We start from the raw sequence: 26819 nt of genomic DNA, 5'->3' as shown, positions 1-26819 counted from the left end.
TTAATTACCAGATCTGATATTTTCTACAACAGTATCAATTAAAATATGCTGAAGAGATTTAGCTCTTTATCTGAAAAGATGACCTTTGTATAATTTTTTAATGTGCCTCTCCCACATCACACTAACAGGTGCAGACTAGTGGGGATAAGATGATTTTCCCAAAACAGCTGACATTACAGAACAGCCAATGCTGTTAAGCTGTATGCTTATTCAGAGGAAATTTGAGCTTTGTCAAAAGAAAATGTAAATCAAAGATATTCACAGAGAAGAAAGAATCAGTCATCCGTTCATACAAGTGTCAAAGAAACCAGGCACATTGTTCTAAGATCATTTAAACAGAGCACGTGATTTTTTGAGTCATTATCTTGAATACCTCATCCTTGAAACTTTAGAATGCAAAATATATATATATATATATATTTGGCACTGTTTACATAATACATTTAATACCAACTTCCAATCTAAGAATAATTAAAATGTTTAATCCCCTTCAGGCACTTGTATCTTTGTATCATACAGCCCTACAAAAAACAACTACCAAGCTACATCCAATGTAACCTGGCAGGAAGTGGTATTTTGTCCAAACAAGCTCCTCAGAGTTTCTCTCTGTACACATAGGAGTAAAACACAGGAGTGAGAGGGAAATAAACAGATAACTTAAATGGCTGAAGCTGGATGAAATCCCATTTGCTTTTTAAACCATACATATGACAAATGGAGCAAAAGGGACAAAAGTACATGATAATGTAAATTAAAATTGTATCAAGTTTATATATATATTAGTGCAGACCTAAACTTTTTGTTACCACTGTCAAGGTTTTTTGTGATTCTCTAGGAGCTCAGTGTATACCTATCTTGATTCGGGCTAAGCCTCTTTCCTGTAAACAGCATGCAATACTAAGTTGTTCAAAAGAAAGAAAAAAAAAACAATTCCAAACATGTGATGTATTCACCTTGTATATACCAGACAATCAAAAATGCCATTTCAGACTGAAAAAAAAAAAAAAAACCTAGAAAATCCGACCACACAAGGAAGACCATTTCAAAAGGAAACGCATATACAGTCCTCATGGATATCCTGCACAGAGAGTAAATTTGCTTCCCCTTCACTTCCTCTCACATGAAGACCTGACACGAAGCCTTTAAAAATTGACTGCTTTGGCAGTAAGTCATTACCAGAACACAGAATACATGAACTGTCTCTCATACTGTCTCTGATTATGTATTTAAGCTCAAAATCTCTGCTGCCTTTCTTTGTATTTCTAGTGTAAAAGATACTGTTTATATGGGAGTATAAACAAACATATCATACTTTTCTGATCATCGTGGTCAGTCTTTTCACAAAAAGACTGGCGTTCAAATTCCTCAGAAAAGATATGCACTTTCTGCCACATAGGACTTAAAGTACATACATCAATGTATATAAATATATGTGTGTGCATGTGTGTGTGTGTGTGCGCGCGCACATATATAACAACCCCCAACTGTGGGGTAGACATTTCCAATGCTAGAATAAGGCAACTGGTTATGACACACTCTTACTTTCAAATGGTTCGCAACAATAGTTGAGATAAAGACAGTACAAATTTTGATCTAGCATAGATCTATAGAAACTTACGATTCCCCTTCTGCTTCCCATTGTGAGAGCTGCAAGAATGCTACTCCCTTAGCATGCTATGAGCTTAGGAGCAAGACAATAGATGCAGCCACAACACCATTTTTTTTTTTTTTACACCCATACAGAAACTATAGAGTTGCTGAGGGAAGGAGAAAATGTTTGAAGTCTCAAATAAAAAGACCTACTACCCAACAAAACATTAAAGTACAGACTACATACACTACAAATGTTAACGACAAATGATTCGGATAAACTTTCAAGACTGCCACAAACTTGTCTCAGAAACCAACTAGTTGGTTGAGGCTTTGTCTGTACAACCAGCACTGATTAATCCAGTATCAGCTGCAGGTGCTTCCAAGAAACTCAGCTCGGCTTGCCCTGAAATTACTTAAACACAATGACCCAGATACATGGCCATCCTCAGGATGTCTAAAATCTGACAGAAAAGCAGCATGACATTCTTCAACCAAAATCATCAAAATAAGCAAGAGGAATACATATTCCACTTAGGTTTTGGAGAATTTGCAAGTACTGTTATAGCGCTATTGTTTCCACTTAGGCACTTCCAGCCGTGCTAATGTTGTTAGTCAAATATTCAGTAAATTGGAAGACATAACACTAAGATGAAAAAATGTTACAGAGAACAGATTACACTAGCATAATTTCACAAGTATTTTAATATTACATTATCAGAGAACAGAGAAATTATACCCTAAAGATTAATGCAAGTAAAGATTCAAAATCAGCTGCCAACAGCAGCCAGATATTGCATAATCTGGAATGAAAGTGTTCATTTGGCAATTTCTTTAACATTCAGAAAAAGCATTCAACCAAAATTTTCAAGAATGCATTATACACATGAAATTCAAAGAGATCTGAGATAGCTGTAAAAAATCCTGTTCTGTCATTTCCTATATTCAGAAACCATAAATACTGTTATAAGTGAGTATTTTCACAGCAACTGCATTTGGTAGCTGAATTACTTTGAAATTTCTACTAAAATAGTTGCGAGTTCCAAAAATTAATACTTATTGTTGCTCAATAATCAGTGGCCATCTTTCATTTTTATGAGACAGAGGGAAAGAGAAGCTATTAAATGTTAAAACAGTATATTAGGTATGTACCTCAAATAATCGTAGATCAGCCGGGACTCTGTCTCCAACTGACAGGCAGACTGTATCACCTGGGACTAAATCTCTTGCAAGTGTATGTTCCACCCTACCTTCTCGTACACTGTAGGGGAAAACATGAAGTCAAAGAGCATAAGAATGTCTTCTCTGGCATTTTGTCAGAGAAAAGCTTTCAAAGCATTGACTACGTATTGCATTGTTACTGGTTTCAGAAGTCAACCAAATAAGATTTCTGCTTTTGCTGCTTGTTTCTTGAAGTTACCTATTAGTAATATCATCGGAAATGTTTAAGTGGCAACATTGTGGAATAATACTTTAGGCTCACACAGAAAGCTTTAAAATGACCCAAAGCAAAACACGTTTTAAGTCAGTATAACAGCTTGATATCAAAGCAGCAAGCTTTTGATGAATCTATTCGTTTCAGATTAAATTTAAACACTACTTAATTTAGGACTGAAAGAACAGACAATTCCATACCAATGGCATTCTGGAGGCACAAGTTTACTAAGCTCTTCAAGAGATTTCTCTGATCTGTACTCCTGCAGACACATTAAAAATACAATTAATGCAGAGAATGTTTTCAGAACAGACAAAAATCAAACAACAGTAAAACAAATTCACACCTACCGAAATCCGTCTTATTAGTAAGTTGTGTTAAGGTAACATTCCAAAGAATCATTAAAGCGATGCAGTTCAACAGTTCCATATTAGATACTTTAAACAACAAATATGGTTCAAACACTGAGAATTTGTAAAATTTAAGAATTTGCCTACACGCATTTCTTAAGGCTGGCAGAGGTTCTTCCCATTCTCTTTCAGGCCTTTTAATACTCGCAGTAATGCTTCTAAACACATGGCTCAGAAATGGTCAAGTTCCACTGTTCAGCAAGTTACTGCATATCAGCTATACCTAAAATACTGTGTTCACACTCTTAACTCCTAGAGAAATAAGGTAACATAACTTATCTCAAACCTCAATAAGCAGATTATAAAATTAAAGTAAACAAAGATACTGAGCACAAACATAAAGTAATTTTGTTTTATACACTGAGTATTAAAGTAGAGCTGGATGTTTATAGAATGAAAACAACTCATTTATGGCTTAGAAAATGACTGAAGAATTATTTTGCAAAGTTTCTGTACAAAATTGCTGCCAGAGCTGCACTTTCAAAATCTATTTTCTGTGAAATGAAATATTTGAGAGTAGTTCAACACTGTTTAATCTGAGTGTTCTATGCAAGTATTCTTTTATGGCTGACTATAATACTCATATGGATGCATAAACGTCACTGTAGTTAAAGCAGTACAAATCATGAGCTTTAGAAAAGACAAAAGGCTTGGATGAAAGCACCGAGCACTTAATCATTCAGTCGCACAATGCATCAGGGCAACTACTTCAGTCTTATTAAATAAGAGTTTATATAAAAGCACTAATATTGTTTGGACAACAGATGTCTTACCTGAACAAAGGCAACCGTAACAACAATGAGTATTGCCTGCAAGAAAACAAAAGCAAGGTAAGATAAAAGAATTCCAAATGGCCATTAAAGTTAGTGATCACATTTGCTTTTGTTTAATCATATTTGTTAGCACTTATTAACAATATGGTTTGGAAACATGTTTTCTCATGTTCAGAATCACTGGATATCCCTCAAGTCTGTTAAAAAATAAAAGCCCACACCTCCACTATCTTTTTACACCTGTACTACTGACAGCCAAGGACCTCAGTAAACTGATTTCACTAAGAATAAAATTCATAACTAGATACCGATTTTGAAGAAAGTTCTACTGACTGGGAAATAACCTCTGCTCTGCACTTCTGAAAGATGAGCAACACAGATCAGCAGAGAGAGATCCGTAACGGAAATAAAGCCACTGGTCTGAGTGAAGTATGAAAACGTGAGTGCAAAAACATTTAATGAAACAAGAGAACAAGGGTTAAAGAAATTGTGTCAACTGCTAACGAGCAAGAGAGATGTGGCTTCATGCAAATAACCACATTCAGAAAGGTTAAGAAAAAAAACAACACACCCTCCCCCAAGACTAGAAATACAGTAGTGAGATAAAGAACAGGACTGGAGCCATAAAACATTGACATAAGGAAAAGAAAAGAACAAGGAAACTCTGCCCAAGACTCCTGAGGACTGGGACAAGGCATTGAGACAGAAGACCCCAAACAGCCAAGATCCCAAACAGAACGGGCATAAAAGAAAAAAGAAAGAAAGAAAAACAAACACCCCACGCACTGGCTCCTTACTGCTTCTTAAGAACCTAAGAAAATTGATTAGGACTGAAGAGCAAGCCTTCACTTCTCCCCCACAAGCGATCCTGGTTACACACAGGCACTTCAGTACAAACGTCATGGGGCTAGCGAGCGTGTGATGTGACAGTGAGTGAATAAGCAAGATCTGCTGGGAATGAATGCGACTGAGGTAAATTTTCGTTTAAAATAAGTATCACCTTCCCATTCTACACAGGCTTAGACTGAGTTTTGTTACACTAATTTCTTACAGCTGCATACAACTGTATCTTAAAGGAAGTACAAAATCCATTAATTAAGCCTTTAAAGCACACACTGCAGTTACTAAAAAATAATCAAGATACGACCATTTTGCAAGAAAGCAACTTTCTTTTGCAAACTTCTTGAACAATCCAAAGGCCAAAAATCAACAAGTCTGCCTTGTTTGTGGCACTAACAGCCAGGTATTCTTGTCCTCATTTCAGTCTCTGAGCGTATGTGTACGTGCTATGGTTTCCATCAAGAAACCAGTACCCTCAAAAAAGGAAAAGATATGTCATTTTTAACCTGAATCAGTTTCTCTAGTCCAGTTCACACAGCTTTACAATACATTTGTATTAGCAGAGCTGAAAGGGTAGAAAAATCTGCTTAAAAGAAATGCTACCAGAAGAATATACATGCCATTAATCTTCAACAGCATATTAGTTTTGTTGCTAAGGCTTTGCGAACAAATATAGAGTCACCGGAAAACTGCACTATCATCTGAAAGGAAATTAAAACTTCATAGCTGACAGAAAAAAAGCGGGTATTAATAACTACAAGACGAAATGGTGGCTTAACCAGAAGTTAGACACAAAACCCCCCACAATTAATGAATTTTAACTCAACTGCACTTATTCTCTGTATTTTTAAACACCACAGTTCACGAGGCTACTAAAGCATCCTTCTTAAGTTGTTGCACAAAATACAGAAATTATTGCTCTCTTATACTGACTGCCTGTTCTCTTCCCGTTGCCTTGCTTAAGAGGGATAAGAAATAAACTTCTGAGCAGTAACCAAGGAAAAAACAGGAAATAATTCAACCTTAAGCTACAGCAACAGTTAAATACATTTCATAACACCATATTATGAACCCAACAGAACATGCCAAACAATACTCAAATTCAAAATTGCATGGTTTTTTACCTAGAGCTATCACATGGTTTATCCACCAAAGATAACATTTCCAAAGAATAAGAAGGGCTAGGAGCAAAGCTCCAATTACCTTAAATACAGAAGTAAAATTCGTCAGCATATACAGTGAGGTGGTCAGCCAAGACAGAAAACAGGTCAATTTTATTCCTCTAGAGCTTGCTCCTGATCATACAGACAGTCCAAGTCTTAGCTATCATCTTTTCCCCCAAAAGGCCAAGTGGAAAATTTTCTTCTCAGCATCATTTACACTGACAAACATTTAGCAGTACTTTATTTGCTCACCAGATTAACAGGCTATTTAACTGCAAATTCCTACAGAATTCATTATTTCAGGTTCTGTCTTCTGCTATTTCTAGGGAGTTCACTTTTCTTCACCATAATTAAAAGGATTACATCTTTAAAGGAACTTAACAGAAAGCTTCTATTGGTTACCATTTTAATTTAAATCATAATTTAAGATAAAAATTGGAAGACACTAAAAATTGCTTCTCGAAACAAACTACTGAAGACAGACGTTTCAACCATCAACGAAAGAGTAAACACATAAAACGCAGCCAAATAATTTTTAGCTGATATAATATTTATTTTGGTATGTACTATTGCTATGAGTCAAGAACAAACAAAATCCCGTCACAAGTTTAACATTCGATTTAATGCTAGCATATAATCAACTTCATAAATTAGAATTAAATGATACTATCCCATGTCAGTATTCAACATAACGTCAAAAGTATGCGTGGCTATCCATTCTCAAGAAGTACTCTCAAAGAAGATAAATTTTAGTTCCTTACCACAGTGATACTGACAGCATCATCAAACTGATGCATTACAACACTGATGACCGCAGATGCCAGGAGAAGCATAATAAGGGGATTTTTAAACTGAAAGGAAACAGAACAGTAATTCAGCAATACTCTGATAGAATGACCATTTTACCTCTCCCTCAAAGCACATTTGATCAGCTGTGTTTGAGACATATTCCTTTATAATTAAAATCTAAGCCATCAGCAAAAAAAAAGAAATCTGACTCTGTACAGTTATTTCACAGCTTTTACTTAAGCAAGCTTCCTTTTTTTTAAAAAAAAAAAAAAAAAGATCATGGACCATATCCAATATATAACTGTTTCTTGCATTTCTTGATTTGCATTTTCTCAAGAAGAAAAAAAATAAATTATTCCTTCTATTTGTTTGTACTGTATTTCAACACCAAAAAAAAATTCAGAATGTCCTCGAGATAAGAGGCAGATCTTGTTCCTAGCAACTTATCACTATCAAGGCAGCACTAGGTTTCATAACTTTCAGTTCCTATTCTTGGGTTTTTTTGTTTTGGTTTTACAAGATATAAGCCTTCCTGTCAGATCATATACTTACTTTAGATTGTTAAGGGTTTTTTAAAAAACAAAGAATCTTGCTTCCGTATGATAGCTGGTTACCAATACAGTCAATTTCTAAGTGAAAAAAAAATCTTTAAAAAAAACATTCCTACAATCGAAACTGAAGGACGTTCTACAAGCACATATGATAAGCACATTTATAGCAAATACATATCTTAACAAACCCTATTTAAAATAGGTTTGGATAATCTAGTTTAGAAGTGCTCTAATGCATTCGACTAATTGACACTACACATGGGAAAATAAAACCATTAATGTCAGAAGATAGCTAGTATGTAATGATGTTCCTACTCCTGTCATCAGCAGAGAGCTGAACACATCTCCACAGTAACTTCAAGTAAAACTGTTTCTCCAGAATTAACCATCTATTACTTCAGGTTTTAATTTAGAACTTAATTGTACTGCTGCTCAGACAAGTTACAGAAAATACTGACCAAAATATTTAACATAAGTCATTAAAAAAAAAAAAAACCCACTGTGTGAAAGCTGTCATACTTTGTTTAGCAGATTCAAGGAACGGAAAGAAGTGACATTTCCCTATCATTCAGAGAAGTTGCACTGGCCTGCATATATAATAAGCTAAGCTCAATAGGAAGAAATTTAACACCTGACTTTTGCCAGCTCAGCTTAACACCACAGTCAAGGCTGGCCCCATCCCCACCCTCCATTGAAAGACAGTGGTTTTGCTCTTTAAAACTCGCCTTTGTCTATCAAGGTAATTGTACTTTATGTTCCAGTTAAACGCATACCAACGTTCAGTCATATGCATTTATGACTGACCAAAGAGGGTAATTTATGCTCAAGCCTTTGCCTACAGGGAACTTTATTCTGCTTCTCTTGCCCTCACACTATTTCTAAACAGCAACATTCTAGTTACAAAAATATACTCAAGCATAAATCATGTAATTAAAACACTGACATGAATCTAAATAAAAGCTTTTTCAATAGGTAAATTAGATATAAATTACAGAAGTCACAACTTATCGTTCTACTAGAGTTACCCCCTTTGTTATCAGAATATGTTCACGCACATGAAAACTAATAGAGAGGCAAGTGTATTAAAGATACGTGTTTACTATATTAAGAGGGGTAATGTATTACAACAAAAGAAGAAAGGATGAAAATCTTCACCTGGGAAATATATTTTTTCCACAGTGGTTCATCTTCACTAATATCAAATTCATTCCATCCATGGAATGCCCGTCTATGACAAACTTCACAGTTTTTTAAGCCATTCTGAAGATTAGCCTATTAAAATATGCAAAGAATAGTACACAGTCAGTGATAATACTGATAAATTGCATATCATACAAAATTCCAATACCAAAATAGGTGGCCTCAGATTATAAAAAATTGGCCAAGAACAGAAAGATAAGCTTGGTACTAATGCATGTATGAGAATAAAAGCTTGTTAATGACAATTTTAAAATTAGTTTTGCCAGTAAATAACAGGTTCAACAAAAAATTCACAGAAGCAATGCAGAAGCAGATGCAGTTTCACATCTCTAAATGACTGCTGATCTTCCCTGCAGAAATCTCTTCAGCAAGCCAAACCGTAGGCATAGTTCAGACTCTTGAGAATCATGCCAGGAATTCAGTTACTCAGTCAAACGAGGGCAATAATCTCAGAGTCTTGGGTTGTCAGCAGCCAACATTTATCATGGTGTATTGTTCAAGCAGTCAAGCATACAGAAAACAACAAAAAGGATCATCTATCTGGGAAAGTAACACAGATTCAACAGTTTCTAAATCTGCTGGTGGGTAACTTTCTTAATCCTGTTCCCCCACTTAATATTCTGGCAGCCTCTATCTTAAGGAATCCATTGAACAACTGAGACAATGGCTGTGAAAACCAGTAAAAAGTTTACAGGAAGAATTGACTCTAAGAGTTTTGTTAATCAGAGGCAATCTTCAAAATATACAGAAACCCAAACATTTTTCAAGTCAAATCATACCCCCCTCCAACACCCAATTTCTTCAAAAACATTACAGCATTTCAAGTAGTAATTTAGAAAACAACATGCATTTAGAAGTAGCTAGCAGTTAATACTGAGCTGCATGATAATGCACAGGCTTCTAAATGACAAGATCTCTCCTCAAGAAATATCAAACATCACTTGTTTACGATACACTTATGTTACGCAAGTGCAGCCGTGTAAGAGATGCAAAATCACTTACTTGCAGAATGCTTGCAACTTCATCAACTGGCAATTCACTTGCTTTTTTTGAAGACAGTACAGGAATCATTGTCTCATTGTCACCATCAGGGATTTGTTGAAGACGTGCAACCTAAGAAACAAAATCAAAGTTTTTAAGGATGGTAAGCACTTAACATTTCATATCAAACAACATATATCAGAGTGATGCAGTGTTAATGCCGTTAAAAGATATTTTTCAGTGGTAATTTGCATTGCTTTAAAAGAATTAATTTCACAAATTCAGCTTATCTTTATACAGTACCACCTGCAATAATATATAAAGGCCTAGAGATGCAACTTCGGGGACATCTTCTGCAATGACGGGTAAAGTGATAGTAGACATCCTAACACTTGCATATATTCATAATCCTGTAGCTCATTCCTGGTAAGGAAATGATCACTCCAGATAAATTTCTCTCCCTACTCCTACTTATTATTCATTAAGCTACAGTTTAGCAGGCCTAGTCCTTGCTGACAAAGGAAGGAGAAACAACTTTAAGAAGAGCAAGAGCATAAACACAAGTCAAGTCATAAAACTTGACTACAGTATAAAAGCTTCAAGTCAAACCTACAAAAAACTATTCCAAAAAGTGATACAGTTGCCTGATCGTGCCCTAATATTATCATTTAAGACTTCAGAGAGTCAAGTAACAATCTCTTTAAAGATACTTAAAAAAAAATAAATATCCTTAAATATAAACGTTAAAATACTCTTAAACAGCAATATTAGGCCTTTGCAAAAAACAAACAAAAAACTTGATTAGGATGATAGAATTCCTGCTACAAAATGCCCTTTTGACAACCTTCTGTGATGAACTCAAAAAGCCACCGATTTCAGATGTGTGTTGCATTCAAATCATCCCCCACTTTTAGGGGGGACCTTGTAAAAACTGTATACGATGAAAAAAATCTACAGAGGAAAATCTGGTACAGGATTAGAAAGCAAAGGATCAGAAGATCTCTTTTCAGTCAACTCCCTTTTCTAGGGCAAAATTACATACTATAAGACAAGTTCTGATAGAGATTTTTGAGAAATTAGATGAGGATCTATAATATCTGTGTTGATTAAGCTACCCTTGTAGTTCAGAAAAGAACCATTTCAAATACCTAACATGTTGCCACTAATAAATTCAATTACTTACGCAATTCATACTGTATAATGAGAAACTATCACTGTTTCCTTCATAATCATCTTCCAATATATAAAGTCGGTTACACCAACAGTTTACCTCAAATAAAAACTAGTTAGCAAGCAGTTGCTATTTCCTGGAATGTAACCACCACACAAGCAGGTATTTTTTTCCTTTATTATGCACTACTTCCGTGAAGAATGAGAAACAGGTTTCTTATTCAAAACCGTCAGCAAATACTCTACAGACCTTTTACATTGGTGCCCCGATCTGCACATTGCAGATCTGGACTTCTGCAACACCTGTGAACGTATCTAGCAGAAGCTACCCCAAAAATACAGTATCCATGTTAAAGGAGTCATCCTATACATACTAGAATCTCTCCATCTTAGTATGCAATTCATTTTCAAACATCAGTAGATATCTTTAAACACTTTAGTGCATCATTGTGGACAAAGTTTTTATTGGGCCTATGAAATGACACTGACCTATGCTACTATATCAGCTCAGTTTTCACAGTTTTTACTACATCGGTTTTTTGGAGTTACAACTGTAGCTTCCTATTCTCTCCCTGCAGCTATATCTACCAGGGAATGAAGAAGCAGGTTGCTAACAGACAAAAACAAGTAGCTGCCTCAGCAGTGCCTTTTCTTGGACCACTTGGAACCATTCCTAGGGTAAGAAACACAACTGATCATATGACCACAGAACTATGACCAAAGTATGTTTAAAGTTAAAGCAAAGGTCTAAAAGTCTTATATTAATAGAATTTTAAGAGCTCCCTCCTGTTTTATCTCATGAAAAATCTTTAGTTTGCCTGAACAGTTAACACTCACGTGAAGAGATTCTTCTTTTCCATATGCTACAAGATTCTGCCGACCCATATTCTACCATGATCAATAACAAGGACCAACACTGTGCATCCCTCTACAGTTTAAAATACATTGTTCTGCTTACCAGCTCAGTAGGAAGAGCTCATTATCAACCAGCAGGGATCACTGATACTAAGATACTTTTACACTTTTTAAAACAATGGGAAATTTTAGCTGTAACTGCTCAGTGAATGCAAATGGTAGAACCTACACTCACTGAGATAGCTCTAAGAATTATTTAGAGTGCTGTTACAGCAAAAGCAAGTTTTAGACAACCTTGCGACCAAAACACTTCAGCTAATTAGCTAATATAAAGTCCTTTAAACGTTACATGCAGTTACTCAATTGACCTACAAGTGCAAAATGCAAAGGTGGTGCAAAAATGAGAAGAGCAAAAACAAAAACAAAAACAAGCAGAGATTTAAATAACAAAAAAAATTTGAGATAAACGAAGAGAAAAACTGATTTTTCTTTCTCTCAAGACTTCAGAATCCTGAATTAGAAATGCACGTCAGCATTTGGGTTCGGGGACTCGACTCTTAGAAAAGAGCTTGTCCTCCCTCAGTAGAAGTCTCATTGGTAAATTACAAGTCAGCAGAGCTAGTTCTTGGTAATTACCGGGGCACAACGGGGAGTGAAGAAAGATGACTGGCAGCATTGACCTGGCATGCTCTCCAGTATTTGCCTGTTCACCATATCTATCACCATCTTCTCAATCTTCTTGTCCATTTGAACAGCCTGCTCAGGCATTCTGTCTCTTCCCCATCAGTCTGTTTCAGACTGAACTCCTTTCAAGCCAATCTATGAACTACTGTATCTTTCAACCTATTCTCCTCCCCCTGCCTTAAGATTCAGCTTTCGTTTCTGATTTACCTTCCCATGTTTCACAAAACCATTATTTAGCTCCCTTAACACTTCATAAAGGGTCCTCTGAACTTATAAATTTGCCAGTCACAGGACAACCACGCCCTGGAGAATATGGCCACCAAAGATGCCAACCTTACAAGATACAAAAAGCAGATTCCTATTTAACATTTCAAACAGCAGCAAAGAAAACTCATTCTCACCCCACAGTTTTAGAATGCCAGTCTTCAGATCTTTCGCTTCTCTGGAGACGTTAAATCTTTTTTCCACTTTCTTCTCACATTCTTTGAGATCATGACAGCAACCTCCCAAAGCCCAGCATTATTACGTGATCATTCACCTTCAACACAATGAATTATTGCTGTGCATTTCACAGGGAGAAGCTATATAGTGCGGTACCAACAACAATGGTGTTTCAAACCTGCAGCATACCGAGTAGTAATCTGAAGGCAGAAATAATGGGAATCCTGTTACAGCCATGCTAGTGATTGCATTTGTGACAGTTACGGAGAACACATCCCTTATCTAGATGATTAAAGAGCAAAGTAACTACCTTTTCTGAACACTCTGGGAAAGCAAAACAAGTTAACCACTGGAAGAATGGTTCTTCCTGATTTTTACGTATAGATAGAAAGCCTTACCAGCCTACACAGGCAGGAAGAAGTAGACCACCATATTTTAGGTGATATGCTCATACTAAAATCCTTTTTTCTAGAATTCAGTTATATATTTTCTGCCAATGTTATATGTATCTTTTGCCAATCTTGCTGCATCACTGGTGTCTTGGAAGTCTTTTTGGTTAGGTTTTTATTGTCCTCCTGTCTTTTACAAGGCATATATTGCACAGCATAGTTTTCATGCTGCTGCCACTTCCCCCCCCACACACTGAAAAAGATGCACTAGTGTTTAATAACACAGTATTAATTAAAAAGATGTTTCACTGAACACATAACTGATTGAAACTAAGCCTCCAGTTTCCTTATTTGCTCTATGATCAAGCCACGTGTAACACGTACCAAAGCATTTAGAAAGATCAGCTCCTATCTAAGAATAAAAAGAACATAAACGTGTTCTTTTCCAGTTGTGTACAATTCAGAACTGCGTGTGTCCATCTGTCTGTCTAGATCGCTCAGGGAAACAGAGCGCCAGGAACAGAAGTGTAGCCTTATATAGAGACCAGCGCACATAATAACATCATAAAAGATAAGTACCTATCTCTTCTGCACTGTGGCCAGCACCCTGCAAGTGCACAGGGCTAGAGGCTGGCTAGCTGTCAACGAGCATAAAGATGTGAGTGTGCACCCACACGGACTTCCAAAACAGTTCCTGCTAGGCATTGACTCTTGGCCGTGAAGCATATCTTTAAGGAAAAAAGTCTAACTGGGATGGAAGTAATCCCCTCTTCTGTCAGTTCCATCCAAGTTAAAGCATCAGCGCAGTCTTCTCCAACTCATTAGGATGTGGCAGCTAGATGTTTTGGAGATCTTGGCCATCTTCAAACTCTCAGTTTAAATGAGACATTGCTCAGAACCATGTCTGTGATCCCAGAGAGCAAGGTGTCTTATTTCACCTAGATTTTTCTACTAGCTGTGCCTTTTAGAAAAAAGCAATTTTTGCCCCATTCCTCTAGAAAGCAAGGTGCTCCTAGAACCTCAAGACAGGTTCCAGCCATGGAGCAATGACCAAGTGATGACAAGGCACAGCAAAAAGCCACCTACCAAAAAATGCATTAGGCATGCTCAACAGCTATCACAACTCCTAGACCAACTGCATGCACAGAGGCAAACCCCAGACGCATGGCAGGATTCCAAGGGCCCTCACGCTGCTCTAGAACATAGATTAGCCAAATAGTCATTATTATGACATAACTTCCTCCAAAATTTTCCTTCCTTAAATTGCTCCAGATCTTAGCAGGAAATAAGAGGAATTCACCAGTTGTACTAACATTCGAAGTAGGTGGAAGTAGCTGAGGATGGTAGACAGTTCTTTTGTTACATCAGTGCAACCAAGCTCTCAAACCATAAATGCAGACAAGCTACAATAATATTTCTAGATTAAGTAAATTCAGTTTTTTAAATGTCTTATTTTTGGCTTCTGAACCAATTTATCTACATTTTAATACATGAATAAAATGGGAAGTTATACTCAGAGAGGCTTCATCCATGCAGACTACACTGATATAACTGCCTGTACTTTACGCATAATTATATCATGAAGACTGACATCTTCCTATATTCTCAACTACGAATTTCTCTAAAGATGCCTCACAAACCTGTAAATTTAGATATGAAAAACCCTCAAATAGCTTTGATCAGAATAACACCACTGTCTTAGAGCAATGAGTAAAGAGCCAACACTCCTTCAAACTCCAAGACTGGTTGCCAAAAGGAATATCTTTTTCAGTATTCCAACATTCAAAAAAATTTGTTTCTATTCAACAGTATTTTAGTTTAAACATTTTACCAGAAGTCCCCACATTAAAGTAAGTGTACACAGAAGAGTTCTGTTTCTAAAAATGCTGGGGGGGGGGGGGGGACACACACTAATTTGCAATAGAGAGTTCTCCTTGCAGAGTAGATTTCTATCCTTGGAGGTCACACAGTGCTATTGCCTATTATTTCATAAGACTCTACAGAAAGGGACATACTCATTCTGGCACACACACCACCCATTAACCAAGGAGAAATACAAAAACCCAACTTATGAGAACAACCTGCTAAAGAGACCTGTGAGCCTGAAAAATCTGCCTTGTGTTCATTCGAGTATTTCAGGAGTGCTTAGTGCTTTCACTGAGGCCACAGTCAGACGAACAGCAGAAACATAATCCTGGGTATATAAAATTTTGTTATTCCGACTAAGAAACAGGAATCTAAACCCTGGCTACAGCTATCAGCCTTACAGCCTCAGTCTCAGGATTTGCCTAAATTTAGAAGTTATAAAATATACAGACCTATCCCCATTTCCCACCTACTTTAGACAATACATTCAAGTTTATCTCAGCGCATTTGTTCTAAGACACCTCATTTAACATCCAGCTTAACTCTACAGGAGTCTATATAAAGTTCAAAGACCAACTTCAAAAAATATTTAAGTACTAAAAACATCTTTGTATTACACTTCTCTAAGAAATCTGTCTCAACAACCTGAAATGCGTTTTAGTCTTTCAGGATGTTTCACAATGTTTTATTAAAAATTAGGAAGGAAAGTCAGACATTTAGCTCAGCTGAGGACACTGGCATAACAGTAATGCTGCGCAATTTTTCCATAATTGTAGTATATACTCCATGTGGTTATTCTGCAAGCTTCATGAATGAGAGCTGCCTGCTCTGTAGCTGGAGAGAAAATATTTCCCCAAAATAAAGATACCTTAACGTGACTGCAGTACAGTAGATTCATTAAGGAGCAATGGCAACAGAAATTCTGACCAACTCCTCCACCACCGTATCAGTCCAAACTGCCTTATCTCCCTTTAGCCCGTTTACACAGTATAAAGTTGAATGTGGAGAATGTCAAACACAAGCAAACTTTGAACCTAATCACCACAAAAGATTTACTACTTACAGCATTTCCATATGCTCTGGAGGATATACCATGATGAATTTAAATACTAGTTGCTAAAAGCCTTGAGCTGGCATCAGAGTTATCAAGAATGCTTTGACGAACACGCTGGAATGCTGCAACTACTATATACTGACCAAAATGTTCACCTTTGATTCTTGCTGTTCTAAAAACTCCTTGAGTGCTGGAAAAATCAGCTTTAACGTTTTATCCATTACTCATTACTTATTCAACAGAAGAATAAAAAATATAGAATCCTAAGTGCACACAGAAACATATGAAAAAATGCTGGTGTTTTATAAAGGGAAGTTTTATATAAAACAGCATTGGATCAATTCAGAAATTCATCACCCAAGCAAGAGAGCACAGATGGCTGTACCTCACTTGACTCCAAACAACATACACCGCCAGTTAAGTCCTGATTCACCTAAGGCATTTCAGAAGTTCAAGGCCAAAAGACTTCTGGTCTAACTAGCAGCCATTTATCTTGCCAGACAGTTGCTAACTTTCTAGAAGAGAAGATCTAAGCTTAAAAATAAGATGATATGGCTCTTCTCCAGTAGTTTGCTTCTATATCCTAACACTTTAAAACATTGGGCTTCTCAGAATGAAGGATGGTACTTGAACAGCAAATACTAACAGAGAATTTCAGCACCCCTTAAGATACTGCTTATGCATCCATGACATACGCGCACTTCAGTTGTCATATAGTTGCACTAAACAAAAAAAATGCCATGGAACATTTGCTCACCATTTGTAGTTCAAATTTGTTTAAAATAACGCAGGAAGCTCCATATCCTAATACTTCACTCTATATCCTTGACAGCTCTACAGTTAGTTCATAACGTGACAACATGAAATTCTAAAAAAGTAAAATGAAACATAATCCTGAAGTTATTGTTTAAAACAGTTCTCAGACCCAAGCTGGTGTCAATTCTTTTTAAAATGCAAACATGACTCACTGCATAATTACTCCACTTATGGTAATAAGTTTTCTTATAATTAGAATTGAAAAAGCGGCAAGTGTATTCACCAAGCTTTTTTGTGAATTATGTATGCAGAACATTTATGATTTAAAAATATTTTTAAAGCCTCTGTAATCTAGATTCTGCAGTCTGCATCTGCTAAGCCATTATCCATTTTATCCCTTCTAACAGTTTAGAGTACAATGTTTACAAAACAATTAGAAACAGATGTTCACCCCAAATTTATACCTTGATTATCGTACTTTATTTTTCTTTTATTTTCTGCATTGTAACTGTATCATTCTTTTTACCTTCTAAAGACCACACTGCTATTACCAATTTTACCACCCAGGGTCAGTTAGGTATCACCTGAACTCTTCCACTGGCTCAAAAGCAGGTCTTGCAACTAATAAAATTCACATATCTTGAATCTATTCCACTCTTGCAAAAATTCATTGTGGTCTGTGCGGGAATTTATATTCCATCAATACATCACATCAACAGGTGCATGGCTTTTTTTTCCTTAACCATCCCTTCCAAATGCATTTCAGTATCTGTTCCATTTTCTAAAAAACATGTAGCGCTAATCACAGCATGCCTCACTCTGATATACTGATGCTATGACTACATGAAGACTGAGTCAACCTAACGGTGTGCTTGCACTAAAAGGAAGAGGTCTTACTCCTCTTGTCCCTGCCAGAGAATTTCACGACTTCACCATTTCTGGCGTTCACTGAACTCTCCACAAGCCAATTCAAATTACTAACTCAGCAAAAAACAATCCAACAGGGGGCTCAGGAAAAGAGGGACGGGGTTAGCATTCTGCCAAGCTAGCAAGTCAGACAAATTCAATGACCGTGACAGCCAACACAACACACATGGCAGAACACAGCCCAGAGCAGGATCTCCTCCTTTCAACAGCGATCACATCGTTTTATACGGTCTTATGGAATTGCACCCCAAGATACCATTCTCACCACACACTCAAATTGTTCACCAAAAAAGTGAGAAACATGTTTCTCTTTTGTTAAATTAGCTACCTTGAAAACTGAGTTTTCCTTATGCCACTATTACTATGACTCACTAAGAAAAGATTATGCAATAGATTCTCCATATAGAGGAGTCAGAAAGCTAGTGAATTAACACACATTTTGTGAAGTTTGAACTCAAGCAGATTTCATGCTAACCAGTTTCTACATTACTATAGATTAACATTTCTGGTTTAACAGCATAGGGGAAAAATAACAGGAAAGGAAAGAAACTATACAGCATTCCATCAGCCAATCAAACAACAGACGAAGAGGCAACACTGGTTGTTCGATTAAAAGGCGATCTATATTTCTAATGCCAGACAAAAAAATAGCACTATGACAACTGAAATAACTAGCAACAGATAGGAAGTTATCTTTTCTAACTAGCCTTCAGTGAAGTCTCTCCAGACACAGTGGTTAAAAAAATTCTCTTTTCTCACCTTATCCTTCAAGTTAAACAGAAAAGATGTCACTTTTACGTTAGCCCCAGTGAAGTATTGATTCTAATTTTCTCATAGCAAGTCACAGATGATAACAAACAGTAACCCATGAACATCAAAATTCTTGTTTAATCTATTAGTTTATTTAATAAATCATCTAAAACTCTAAAGGGAATGTGAACTGCTGTGATAAAACCAAGCCCATTTCAGGATTTCCAACATATTTTCCATCAGAAATTTCATTCTGATTATTTTGGATATCACTTTCATGAACAACTGATGGTGCCACTCTGGAACAACTTAAATTGTTTTCAAGTTGGTGCTGCCATAGGCACCCCCCCCCCCGCTTTGTTTCCAGTTTTGTTTATCCATGCTCAGTCCTTTCATCAGTACTTACAGCTGTCTAATCCATGGTGAGTTAGTCCAGGGAACTCACACTGCCCCAAAAGCCATAACCTATTCACCGATTTTCATTTTGTCAGTTTTGCAACTAAGCCCATGTTCATCAATTAAGAAAAAAGCCCACAAAACTCATTAGGAAAGTAAACTGCACTTCAAGCACATGGTTAAAAAAACAACTATATTTTTATTAGCTTAGGATTATTTGAAGAACCAATGTATCTCCCTCCCTCCACCCCAAATCCATCAACTTCTGTCTCAGTATTCACCCAACTAACAAAACTATCCTGAAATTCCAAACAGTAACTTAACATAGCACAGGTTGATAGTAACAGTCTTCCCTGAAGATTAGCTTAAATTAACTTGGACTTAAAGCCATGAAGATTGAAGAGGATTTCAGAATCACCACATGATGTTTCTATTATTTACAGTGAGTTTGATCTGAATTTTTGTACCAGCCTTCTACGTGATCTTGGGAAATTTTTTCTTTTGTTTTACAGGTGGGAAAGTGTTATTTTGACTTCTTCTGTAAAACACTTTAAGACCTGAGAACAAATGATATAGAAGGCCTCGGTAACAAAGCAGTACTCCTACTTAACAATTTTGTCTATAACCATAGTCTGGCCTTAGAGCAGAAAAGCTCAAAGTTGATGTAATACAACCTGTGTTCTTTGTTTTTCCTGCTAAAAAGACAGAGGGCTCTATAAGCCAATCCTCTGCAGAACAAAGAAATTGTCACAATTTAAAAAAAAGTGACAAAAGAAAAAAAAAAAACAAAAAACTACGACCACAGAAAGTCATTTAAAATGGGCAAAATGCAGTGATGTCTAAGGAGAGGTCCAAAAAAGGCCTAGTTTGTATTCAAAGTTATGTTTTACCCAAAATAAAAAATGCAAGCTCTCTCAACTGCCTACAGCTTAAGAAAAAAGCTACATTTATGGAAGGAAGTCCGAGTTCTACCTTTCAGAACAAAAACACAAATATCATTCCTCTAAGTCAAACATTTAATGAGCTAAGCAGAAAACTTCTTATGGGAGATCCTCTCTCTTCCCCCTTAACATGAGACACACGAATTCCGAGCAAAAGTTTAATTAGCTGTCAAATTCATCCCAGCACAAGAGACAGAAACCACAGCCTTGGGACAAAACATTGGCTTTCTTACAGTAAACATACAATACTGCTTATGAAAACTGAATTAACAGAGGAAAAGGTCAGTTTTCCAATCCATGTTATCACTTTCTGACCTTGAACACTGCTCCAAATTTGGAAAAAATCTGCCATTCCTTTCTCAATATCCAAATTAAAGACTATTTTGAAAAAAAAAAACCTTCTGTCTTTTGTTCCACAGTTTACCTATCTCCTGGAAAAAATACATTAAGGATCATCTCAAGAGAGCTGGAAAGTTCCGATATGAAAGCTGCTGATGTCTAGCTGTCTCAAAACATCAACTGGATAGAAAGAACCCTCCCCCAAAAAACCAAAAGGACTAAAACAGACAGCAAACAGTTGTAAATATGTGCTTGTCTGCACACTCAATTATGAGGTGGCAGGAAAGAAAATGTGTAGAGAAAGTAATTCAAATGAATGCCAAGATGATAAGAGAACCAACTCAACCTTATTATTCATACTGAAGTTTTGCTTTTTTCATACCACAGAAATTTAGCCTATTTTGAAAACCCTCAGTAAACCATGGTAATTATTTCTGCCTTTGAAATATGCATCCAATCATCTTTTGAAGTATTTTTCCCCCAGAAGAACTTTAAAATATACCTCTTTATCTATCATGCAATATAACTCCTTCTTAAATACAACTAATTTATTCCACAAAAGCCTCAAGAAACACGATCTTTGAACAACTACCACTTGGAAGATTTAGAACAGGCCATACCCTATCATATCCAACTTTATTATAAATTACATCTACGATATCCCATTTATTCGTTAATACAGCTAGAGGACTAAGTCTTCCTCATGTTTGGTTGTGGCACACAAGTTTCTGACAGATAATCCTCTTTAAATGCATTGCTATTCAACGGTATTATATCCGTTTTGCTTTTTCTTGTCCCCTCTGAGTGCTGCCCATTCAAGAATCTTGTATTTAAAATTCAGTGATTGAAATACAACTGCATAAACACCACTCCTACTAACTATGCTCCCAAAAGGAAGATCACTCCTCTCTAGAGGTGTTCCCAAGAGTAAAAAAATCCTTCTAGTCAGTTCCATGCTCTTTATTACAAACATTCTCTTAGAAGATGTGATTAACAGAATCAATAAAATTTTAACTTTAAAATAAAGTTAGAAAAATTCTGAAATGCTAAATTAAAGTAACCTCTGCAGTTTCCAGTTTCAGTTGGACTTTGCAATTATTACAACTTTCCAGTCATGGAAGACAGATGTATTTCAAAACAGAACAATATCCACTGTAGAAAACAATTTTGTCAGTCCATCCCACCGTGGAGTACTGCTCAACCCAGCATCCCATTTGAATCAAACTACTAAAAGCAGCACTTGTCCTTTCAAAAGGATAGGGGGAAGAGAAGGAGCTCAGATGGGTCATGCAACAACCTATCACAAAGAAAATCCAGCGGCCACCAAATAAGTTACACAGTAGATAAGCTACAAATAAGCTACAAAGAATAGTGACAACACAACAGGGGAGAGAAAGAGAATGAGAAATCAGTAGTTCTTTTTTAAAAATACATAATAATAAGTATAACGAATTTCAGATAAAATTTCTTCAACATCCAGATCTGAGCAGAAAGGGAAACGTGTGAAGCTCACAGTCACTCCATCAGCAAGGCAAGAGGTTTTCAAGCTTCCTATAACATGTACTGAAGCCCAACAAGGAAAAACTGAACTAACTCCCCAGACTAAATCATTCCTGAAGAATGATTTCCTAGACAAGAAAGAGAAAGCACAACACAGCAACTTCTTTCAGCATAAACCGTACACAACTTTATACCAGATCTCTCAAATGGTACAACTCGAAACTCCTGTGCCACTTTTTTAAGTAAAAACAATCCAAAAGAAAAAAAGTTAAGTGATTTTTTAAGAATATAGAATATGCACTAATAAAGTATTCAACCAAAAATGCAACTAATGCTTTTCAGCTTGTTTCTGAAAGATTGAATTTAACAAAAGCATATAATCTAAACAAATAAGCAGCAAGTGATGCTCAGAAACACCTGTACAAATAACACAAGAAAGTATATTCCAAATGCATACAGCACACTAAAATAAAACATCTAAGCACATATCTTAAGTATTTAAAAAAAAAAAAAAGAAAATAAAGAAAATAAATGGCCAATTTAGGCCAACAAGCAGCAGCACAGAAAAAAAAAAAAGGCAGTTCTACAATTCACAAGCTACAGACTGCAGAACAAAATCCTTGACATGAGATGAGCACATAAAAGCAACCCTGTAAACCCCTGGAACAGTAAAGCATACACACGCACCAGTAGGAGCTGTCACCAAATTGCATGCAAAAATCCTCTTAGCTCCAGTGAAGCCAGTGACTCTGATCAGAGACCTTTACCTTCATTTTCCATCGAAACCGCACTTGAGTCGACAGTTACAAAAAGTCTTTAGCAACAGCAGCACTGGAGCAGGAACTGCGAGGTGAAGAGAGAGACGCCCCAAGATCCCAGGCAATCACACCGCTCCCTCTGCCCCCACCTGCAGCAACATCTGCAAGAGAAACCAGCGCTAAAGGAGGAGAAAATTAAAAATAAAAATAAAATAAGGGAAAAAGAAAATAACCGGACCCTACAGGTCTGCCCCGCGCCCGCGCTCCTTCTCCACACACACACACAGAACAAACGCGCACCCGCAGAGCTCTCAGAGGCCACCGAGCAGCAGGACCAGTCGCCCAGCAGCGACACAACGCCGCGCCGCAGCCTCGCGGAGCCGCCGCCCCACCAACCGCTCCCTGCGCAGGCCCGGCCCGGCCCGGCGGCCCCACACGGAGCCGAGCCACCAAAAATAAACCCTCACGCCAAGCAACCCCCCCCACCCCCCGCCTCCGACCGCCCCCACAGCGCCGGGGGACGCGGCTGCGGCGCGGCGAGGGCCGGCGCTGGCGGCTCCCCGCAGCCGACCGCCGGGCCCGCGCCGCCGAGGCGGCGGCGGGGGGGGGGGGGGGCCGGCGGGAAAATGGCGCAGGCGGCGGCTCCCTCGCAGAGACTGCGCCTCTCACCTGCGGGACTCGGGGCGGCAGCGGCGGCGCGGCCGCATCCCCGCTCCGCTCCACTTCCGCGGGCGGCGCGCGGCGGGGGAGGGAGCAGCGGACGGGGAGGGGCGCGGCGGCGGAAGGGCGGGGGAGGGAGGCGCCTGCGCCCCGGGAGGCCGCCGAGCAGGCGGCTTGGGGGGGGGGGGGGGGGGCGCGGCCGTTAGGACTGGCGGCCGTTGCGGGGAGCGCGAGCGCGGCCGTTGGGGCGGGCGGCCGTTGGGGCGGGCCCAGGTCGGGCTCCGCCCGTTATGGTGAGCGCCCTCCTCAGGCGCCGGCCGCGATGGGAGGCTTCAGCTACGGCCTGAGAGAGGCCTCACAGGCTGGTAGGGCAGCGCCCGCCCCTCCGACCCTGCGGGTCTTGAAAACAGAGGTGTTTAAACGCCCGGGATGGGGCCTGCTGCAGCGGCGGAGCGCAGCGCACGCCTCGCACGCAAGCCAAGACCGGGGGGGGGAATGTTTTTACCACAGGGAAGACGGAGCCATAAGCAGTGTTGGCCGCCCTAAAAAGTCACGGAGCCGGCCAGCAGCAGGGCAAGGACAGGCGTGGGCTGCAGCGTCCTGTCTCTGGCCAGGAACCTCCCTACCCTCGAGGAAACCGGGCAGAGGGGCAAAGCTGGTGAGTGCCCGAGGCCCCGCAGTAACCGGTGGCGATCTGGGCCCTTGCCCAATACTGCTGAACTGTTGATTTCCCAATAATCCCTCCTCCTCCTAATACCAACACATTTCAGAATTTTTCTTTGCTATCCTCCATACTATTCATCAGTGCCACGCATGGAGTAGTGAGGTTTTAAGCACCAACATATACCCAAATGAAATTTGTAGCCTAGTAATCACCAGACAAATCAGCATGTTCTTTCAAAATACTAGCCAAAGCCAAAACTACTGATTCAAAAAGCTGAACACTTCAGAACTATGTTTAAAACTTATTTTTCAGGAGGTATAGCTACCAACCCTTGTTGTTAGCCAAGTGCCTTGAAAAAACGCTTTACCAATTCAATTATATTTACCTAGACCTCCAAATGATTGTTACTTGAAACACAAACTCTAGCACTGAGCACCAAGATTAGGGAATTTTTTAAATAAAGGGATTTCCATTGAGATTATCCTTAAATATAAAATTGATTATGCATGCAAGATACGGTGTACACCTGTAATAAGAAAAAAATCTGTTCTGACTTTCAAGGTCAAAATCTAATCCAGACATACTACTTCTAGCGCTTACACCCAATTTCTAAAGGAGTATGACAACGCAGGCATGCAAATACAATCTCATTGACATCCCGTGATTAACCTGTCACCTTGGCTTTGTTTTTCATAAGCAGAAGAAACCAAAACCTTTCTTGTTCATAAAGAACATTTAGTAGAAGCAAGTTTTAGCCTTTTAATTAAGTCCCCCAGCCCATAACAGAGTATCTCTTGAATCCTCAGCCAAACAAGGTCAAGTTAAACAGCTTATTCTCCCCCCCCCCTTTTTTTTTTTTTGTAATTTAAAGCAAACTTGAACATAAGTTGTTTGGCTGCTAAAATAGTTTAAACTTGCCTATATATGGTGAGAGGTGAAGAAAAGCAACAAGTGCTAATTTATAGTGTGGGCCCAGATGCTTATATTTAAGAAAATGAAAGACAGAAAGCAGGTTAACTGAGATCATCTAAGGCATAATTTCAAACCTGACCATAGAGTTGCCACGTTTCCTGAATAACACTGTAGTGTTCAGGAATTCCATGAAATATCCCACTATAAGTAGCTGGCACTGCCATAGTAGCAATGACCCTCCAATATACTGCTTCTGTTACCTTGTCTGTAAGGTTAGCAAAGAGCCACCTTGAGCTAACTGGGGTACTAGTTACATTGCCTCAGTTTCAACACAAAACCGATGCACAATGACTAGTTAGAAAGCCATTCATTTACTTTGTTAAAACTGGTAGGTAGTGCTTTCAATATCAAATGTTACCACTAAATATGAAAGACTGTTTTAAATATTTCCATGAAGAAAAGAAAATAACCCAGCCTATATATAGCTCTTAATACTATTTACATGCACAACAGATTTGAACTTCTTTACACTATGCTATGAAGTTTGGGAGAGAAGAGGGGAGCATTTGAGCTTGTTCAGTACTGAAGCTATTGAGATCTAATTTTATCTCTGATGTAAAGTCCATCTGCTAAGAAACATCCTTTATACGTGTCTTAAAAGAGGAGAGAAGTCAAAAGCAAACCTGACTGTATAGTGAGAACAAAGAGCTTCATCTCTAGGGTTTAATCTTTCATGTTAGCGTAAATCTGCCAATCATGCACACTCCTGTGTTGCAAACAGCACCTCTTCTGCATTATACTAGGGCCATATCTGTCCTTGAAATTTATATTACTGTTTCTGCCATACCCTACACCTACACTCAGTGGCTGTTTAATAAACAAAGTATTTTATCTCCATCTGCTGCTGAAGATTGTTTCTTTAAAAAAAAAAATCCTGACCTTAACCTGCGCTTGCTACAAGAGTATTGGGACAGCCTTAATATCTTCAGGAAGCCTCATAAAGGTGTGTAGCGAAAATATTATTTAGCAAACCAAGGCAGCATCATTAGAATAAGATTGGGGGGATAAAAATCTGAGATTAAAAAAAGTTTCTCTTACAGTAACCAGTGTAGCCAGTCATATGCACAAATTGCAAGAATATGTCTTTTTTATCTCATATAAACAATTTTACAGTAAAATGCTGGTCTGAATATCCAATGAGCAAACCTTTCTAATTTGTCTGTTCACAACAGACTGTTTCAAGTGAGAACGTGCAACAGTGTGTGTGTGTGTATATATATATATAAATTAGCATTAGTTAAAATACAAAAGACCAAACAATTCCTAAAATTCAGTTAGAATCTCTTTCTTTTAAAAGAGATAGTATTTGAAAGGATACACAATACTGATTTTTTTTTTCCAAAATCAAGACTGAACACATTAGTAGCTGTTAGATCACCAATTTTTTGTCTTTCTAGTTCAGACCCCCAAGATATTTTTTAACAGAGAAGTAAACGTGCCAATAGTAGGTTTACATTTAGGAGAGCAGAGTTTTCATGAACACCATATCCATTGCAATTTAAGCAGCCCCCAGCCTCAAGTGTTTTCCTTCCATCCAGGGTGTTATCACGTTTATATGCTGCACAGCACCACCTAACTGTTCCACATCACCAAAAAAAGAAATTACTATCATTTTCCTTTCTCCCACAGAAATCTCACCATTTACTCCCTGTTAATGCTGGCCCTCAGTCACCCTTCCTTCTGTGAGCAACTGTCAGCGCAAGGGAGCCACTAGATCATTTCAGAGCCACGATCTCAAACTTACCAATAAAAAAGTTTATATGGGAACTGATTCATGTTCCAACTAACCCAGTGAATTAATAAATACAGCCTTCTCTAAATGAATCAGTTTGAGCTAGTACACTGTGCAACCACAGAAGCGATTATCCTGGAACAGGCAAGAGGATGGCACAGGTATGGTGAGCATAAATAGGTGCTGCAACTTTCATTAGCTTTTGTGCACTCTTAGACCTTCAAGGCTGAAAG

General features: G+C 38.1%; 1 protein-coding gene across 8 annotated transcripts in view; it reads right to left on the bottom strand.

The window, feature by feature from the left end:
• The window catches only part of ATP2C1 (ATPase secretory pathway Ca2+ transporting 1), a 49116-nt gene extending 25782 nt beyond the window's left edge, over positions 1 to 23334 (bottom strand). The window contains exons 1-9 of one of the 8 annotated variants that reach the window (XM_068935590.1): positions 23228 to 23334; positions 22568 to 22719; positions 16949 to 17059; positions 9754 to 9864; positions 8707 to 8823; positions 6973 to 7062; positions 4209 to 4244; positions 3226 to 3287; positions 2743 to 2851 (exon numbers count right to left, since the gene is read on the bottom strand). In XM_068935590.1, the coding sequence (XP_068791691.1) occupies positions 2743 to 2851; positions 3226 to 3287; positions 4209 to 4244; positions 6973 to 7062; positions 8707 to 8823; positions 9754 to 9864; positions 16949 to 16951 (528 nt within the window). In that variant the 5' untranslated portion in view covers positions 16952 to 17059; positions 22568 to 22719; positions 23228 to 23334. Of the gene's footprint in view, positions 1 to 2742; positions 2852 to 3225; positions 3288 to 4208; positions 4245 to 6972; positions 7063 to 8706; positions 8824 to 9753; positions 9865 to 12842; positions 13083 to 16948; positions 17060 to 22487; positions 22738 to 22858; positions 22975 to 23227 lie in introns of those variants that run through there. The other 7 variants (XM_068935589.1, XM_068935594.1, XM_068935593.1 and 4 more) reach the window with 7 other exon arrangements.
• Positions 23335 to 26819: the final 3485 nt, after the last annotated feature.

Source organism: Struthio camelus, chromosome 2, assembly GCF_040807025.1.
Source record: "Struthio camelus isolate bStrCam1 chromosome 2, bStrCam1.hap1, whole genome shotgun sequence".
Lineage (NCBI taxonomy): Eukaryota > Metazoa > Chordata > Aves > Struthioniformes > Struthionidae > Struthio > Struthio camelus.
Note: the sequence above shows the minus strand (reverse complement) of the source record. Positions and strands in the feature narration are given on the sequence as shown.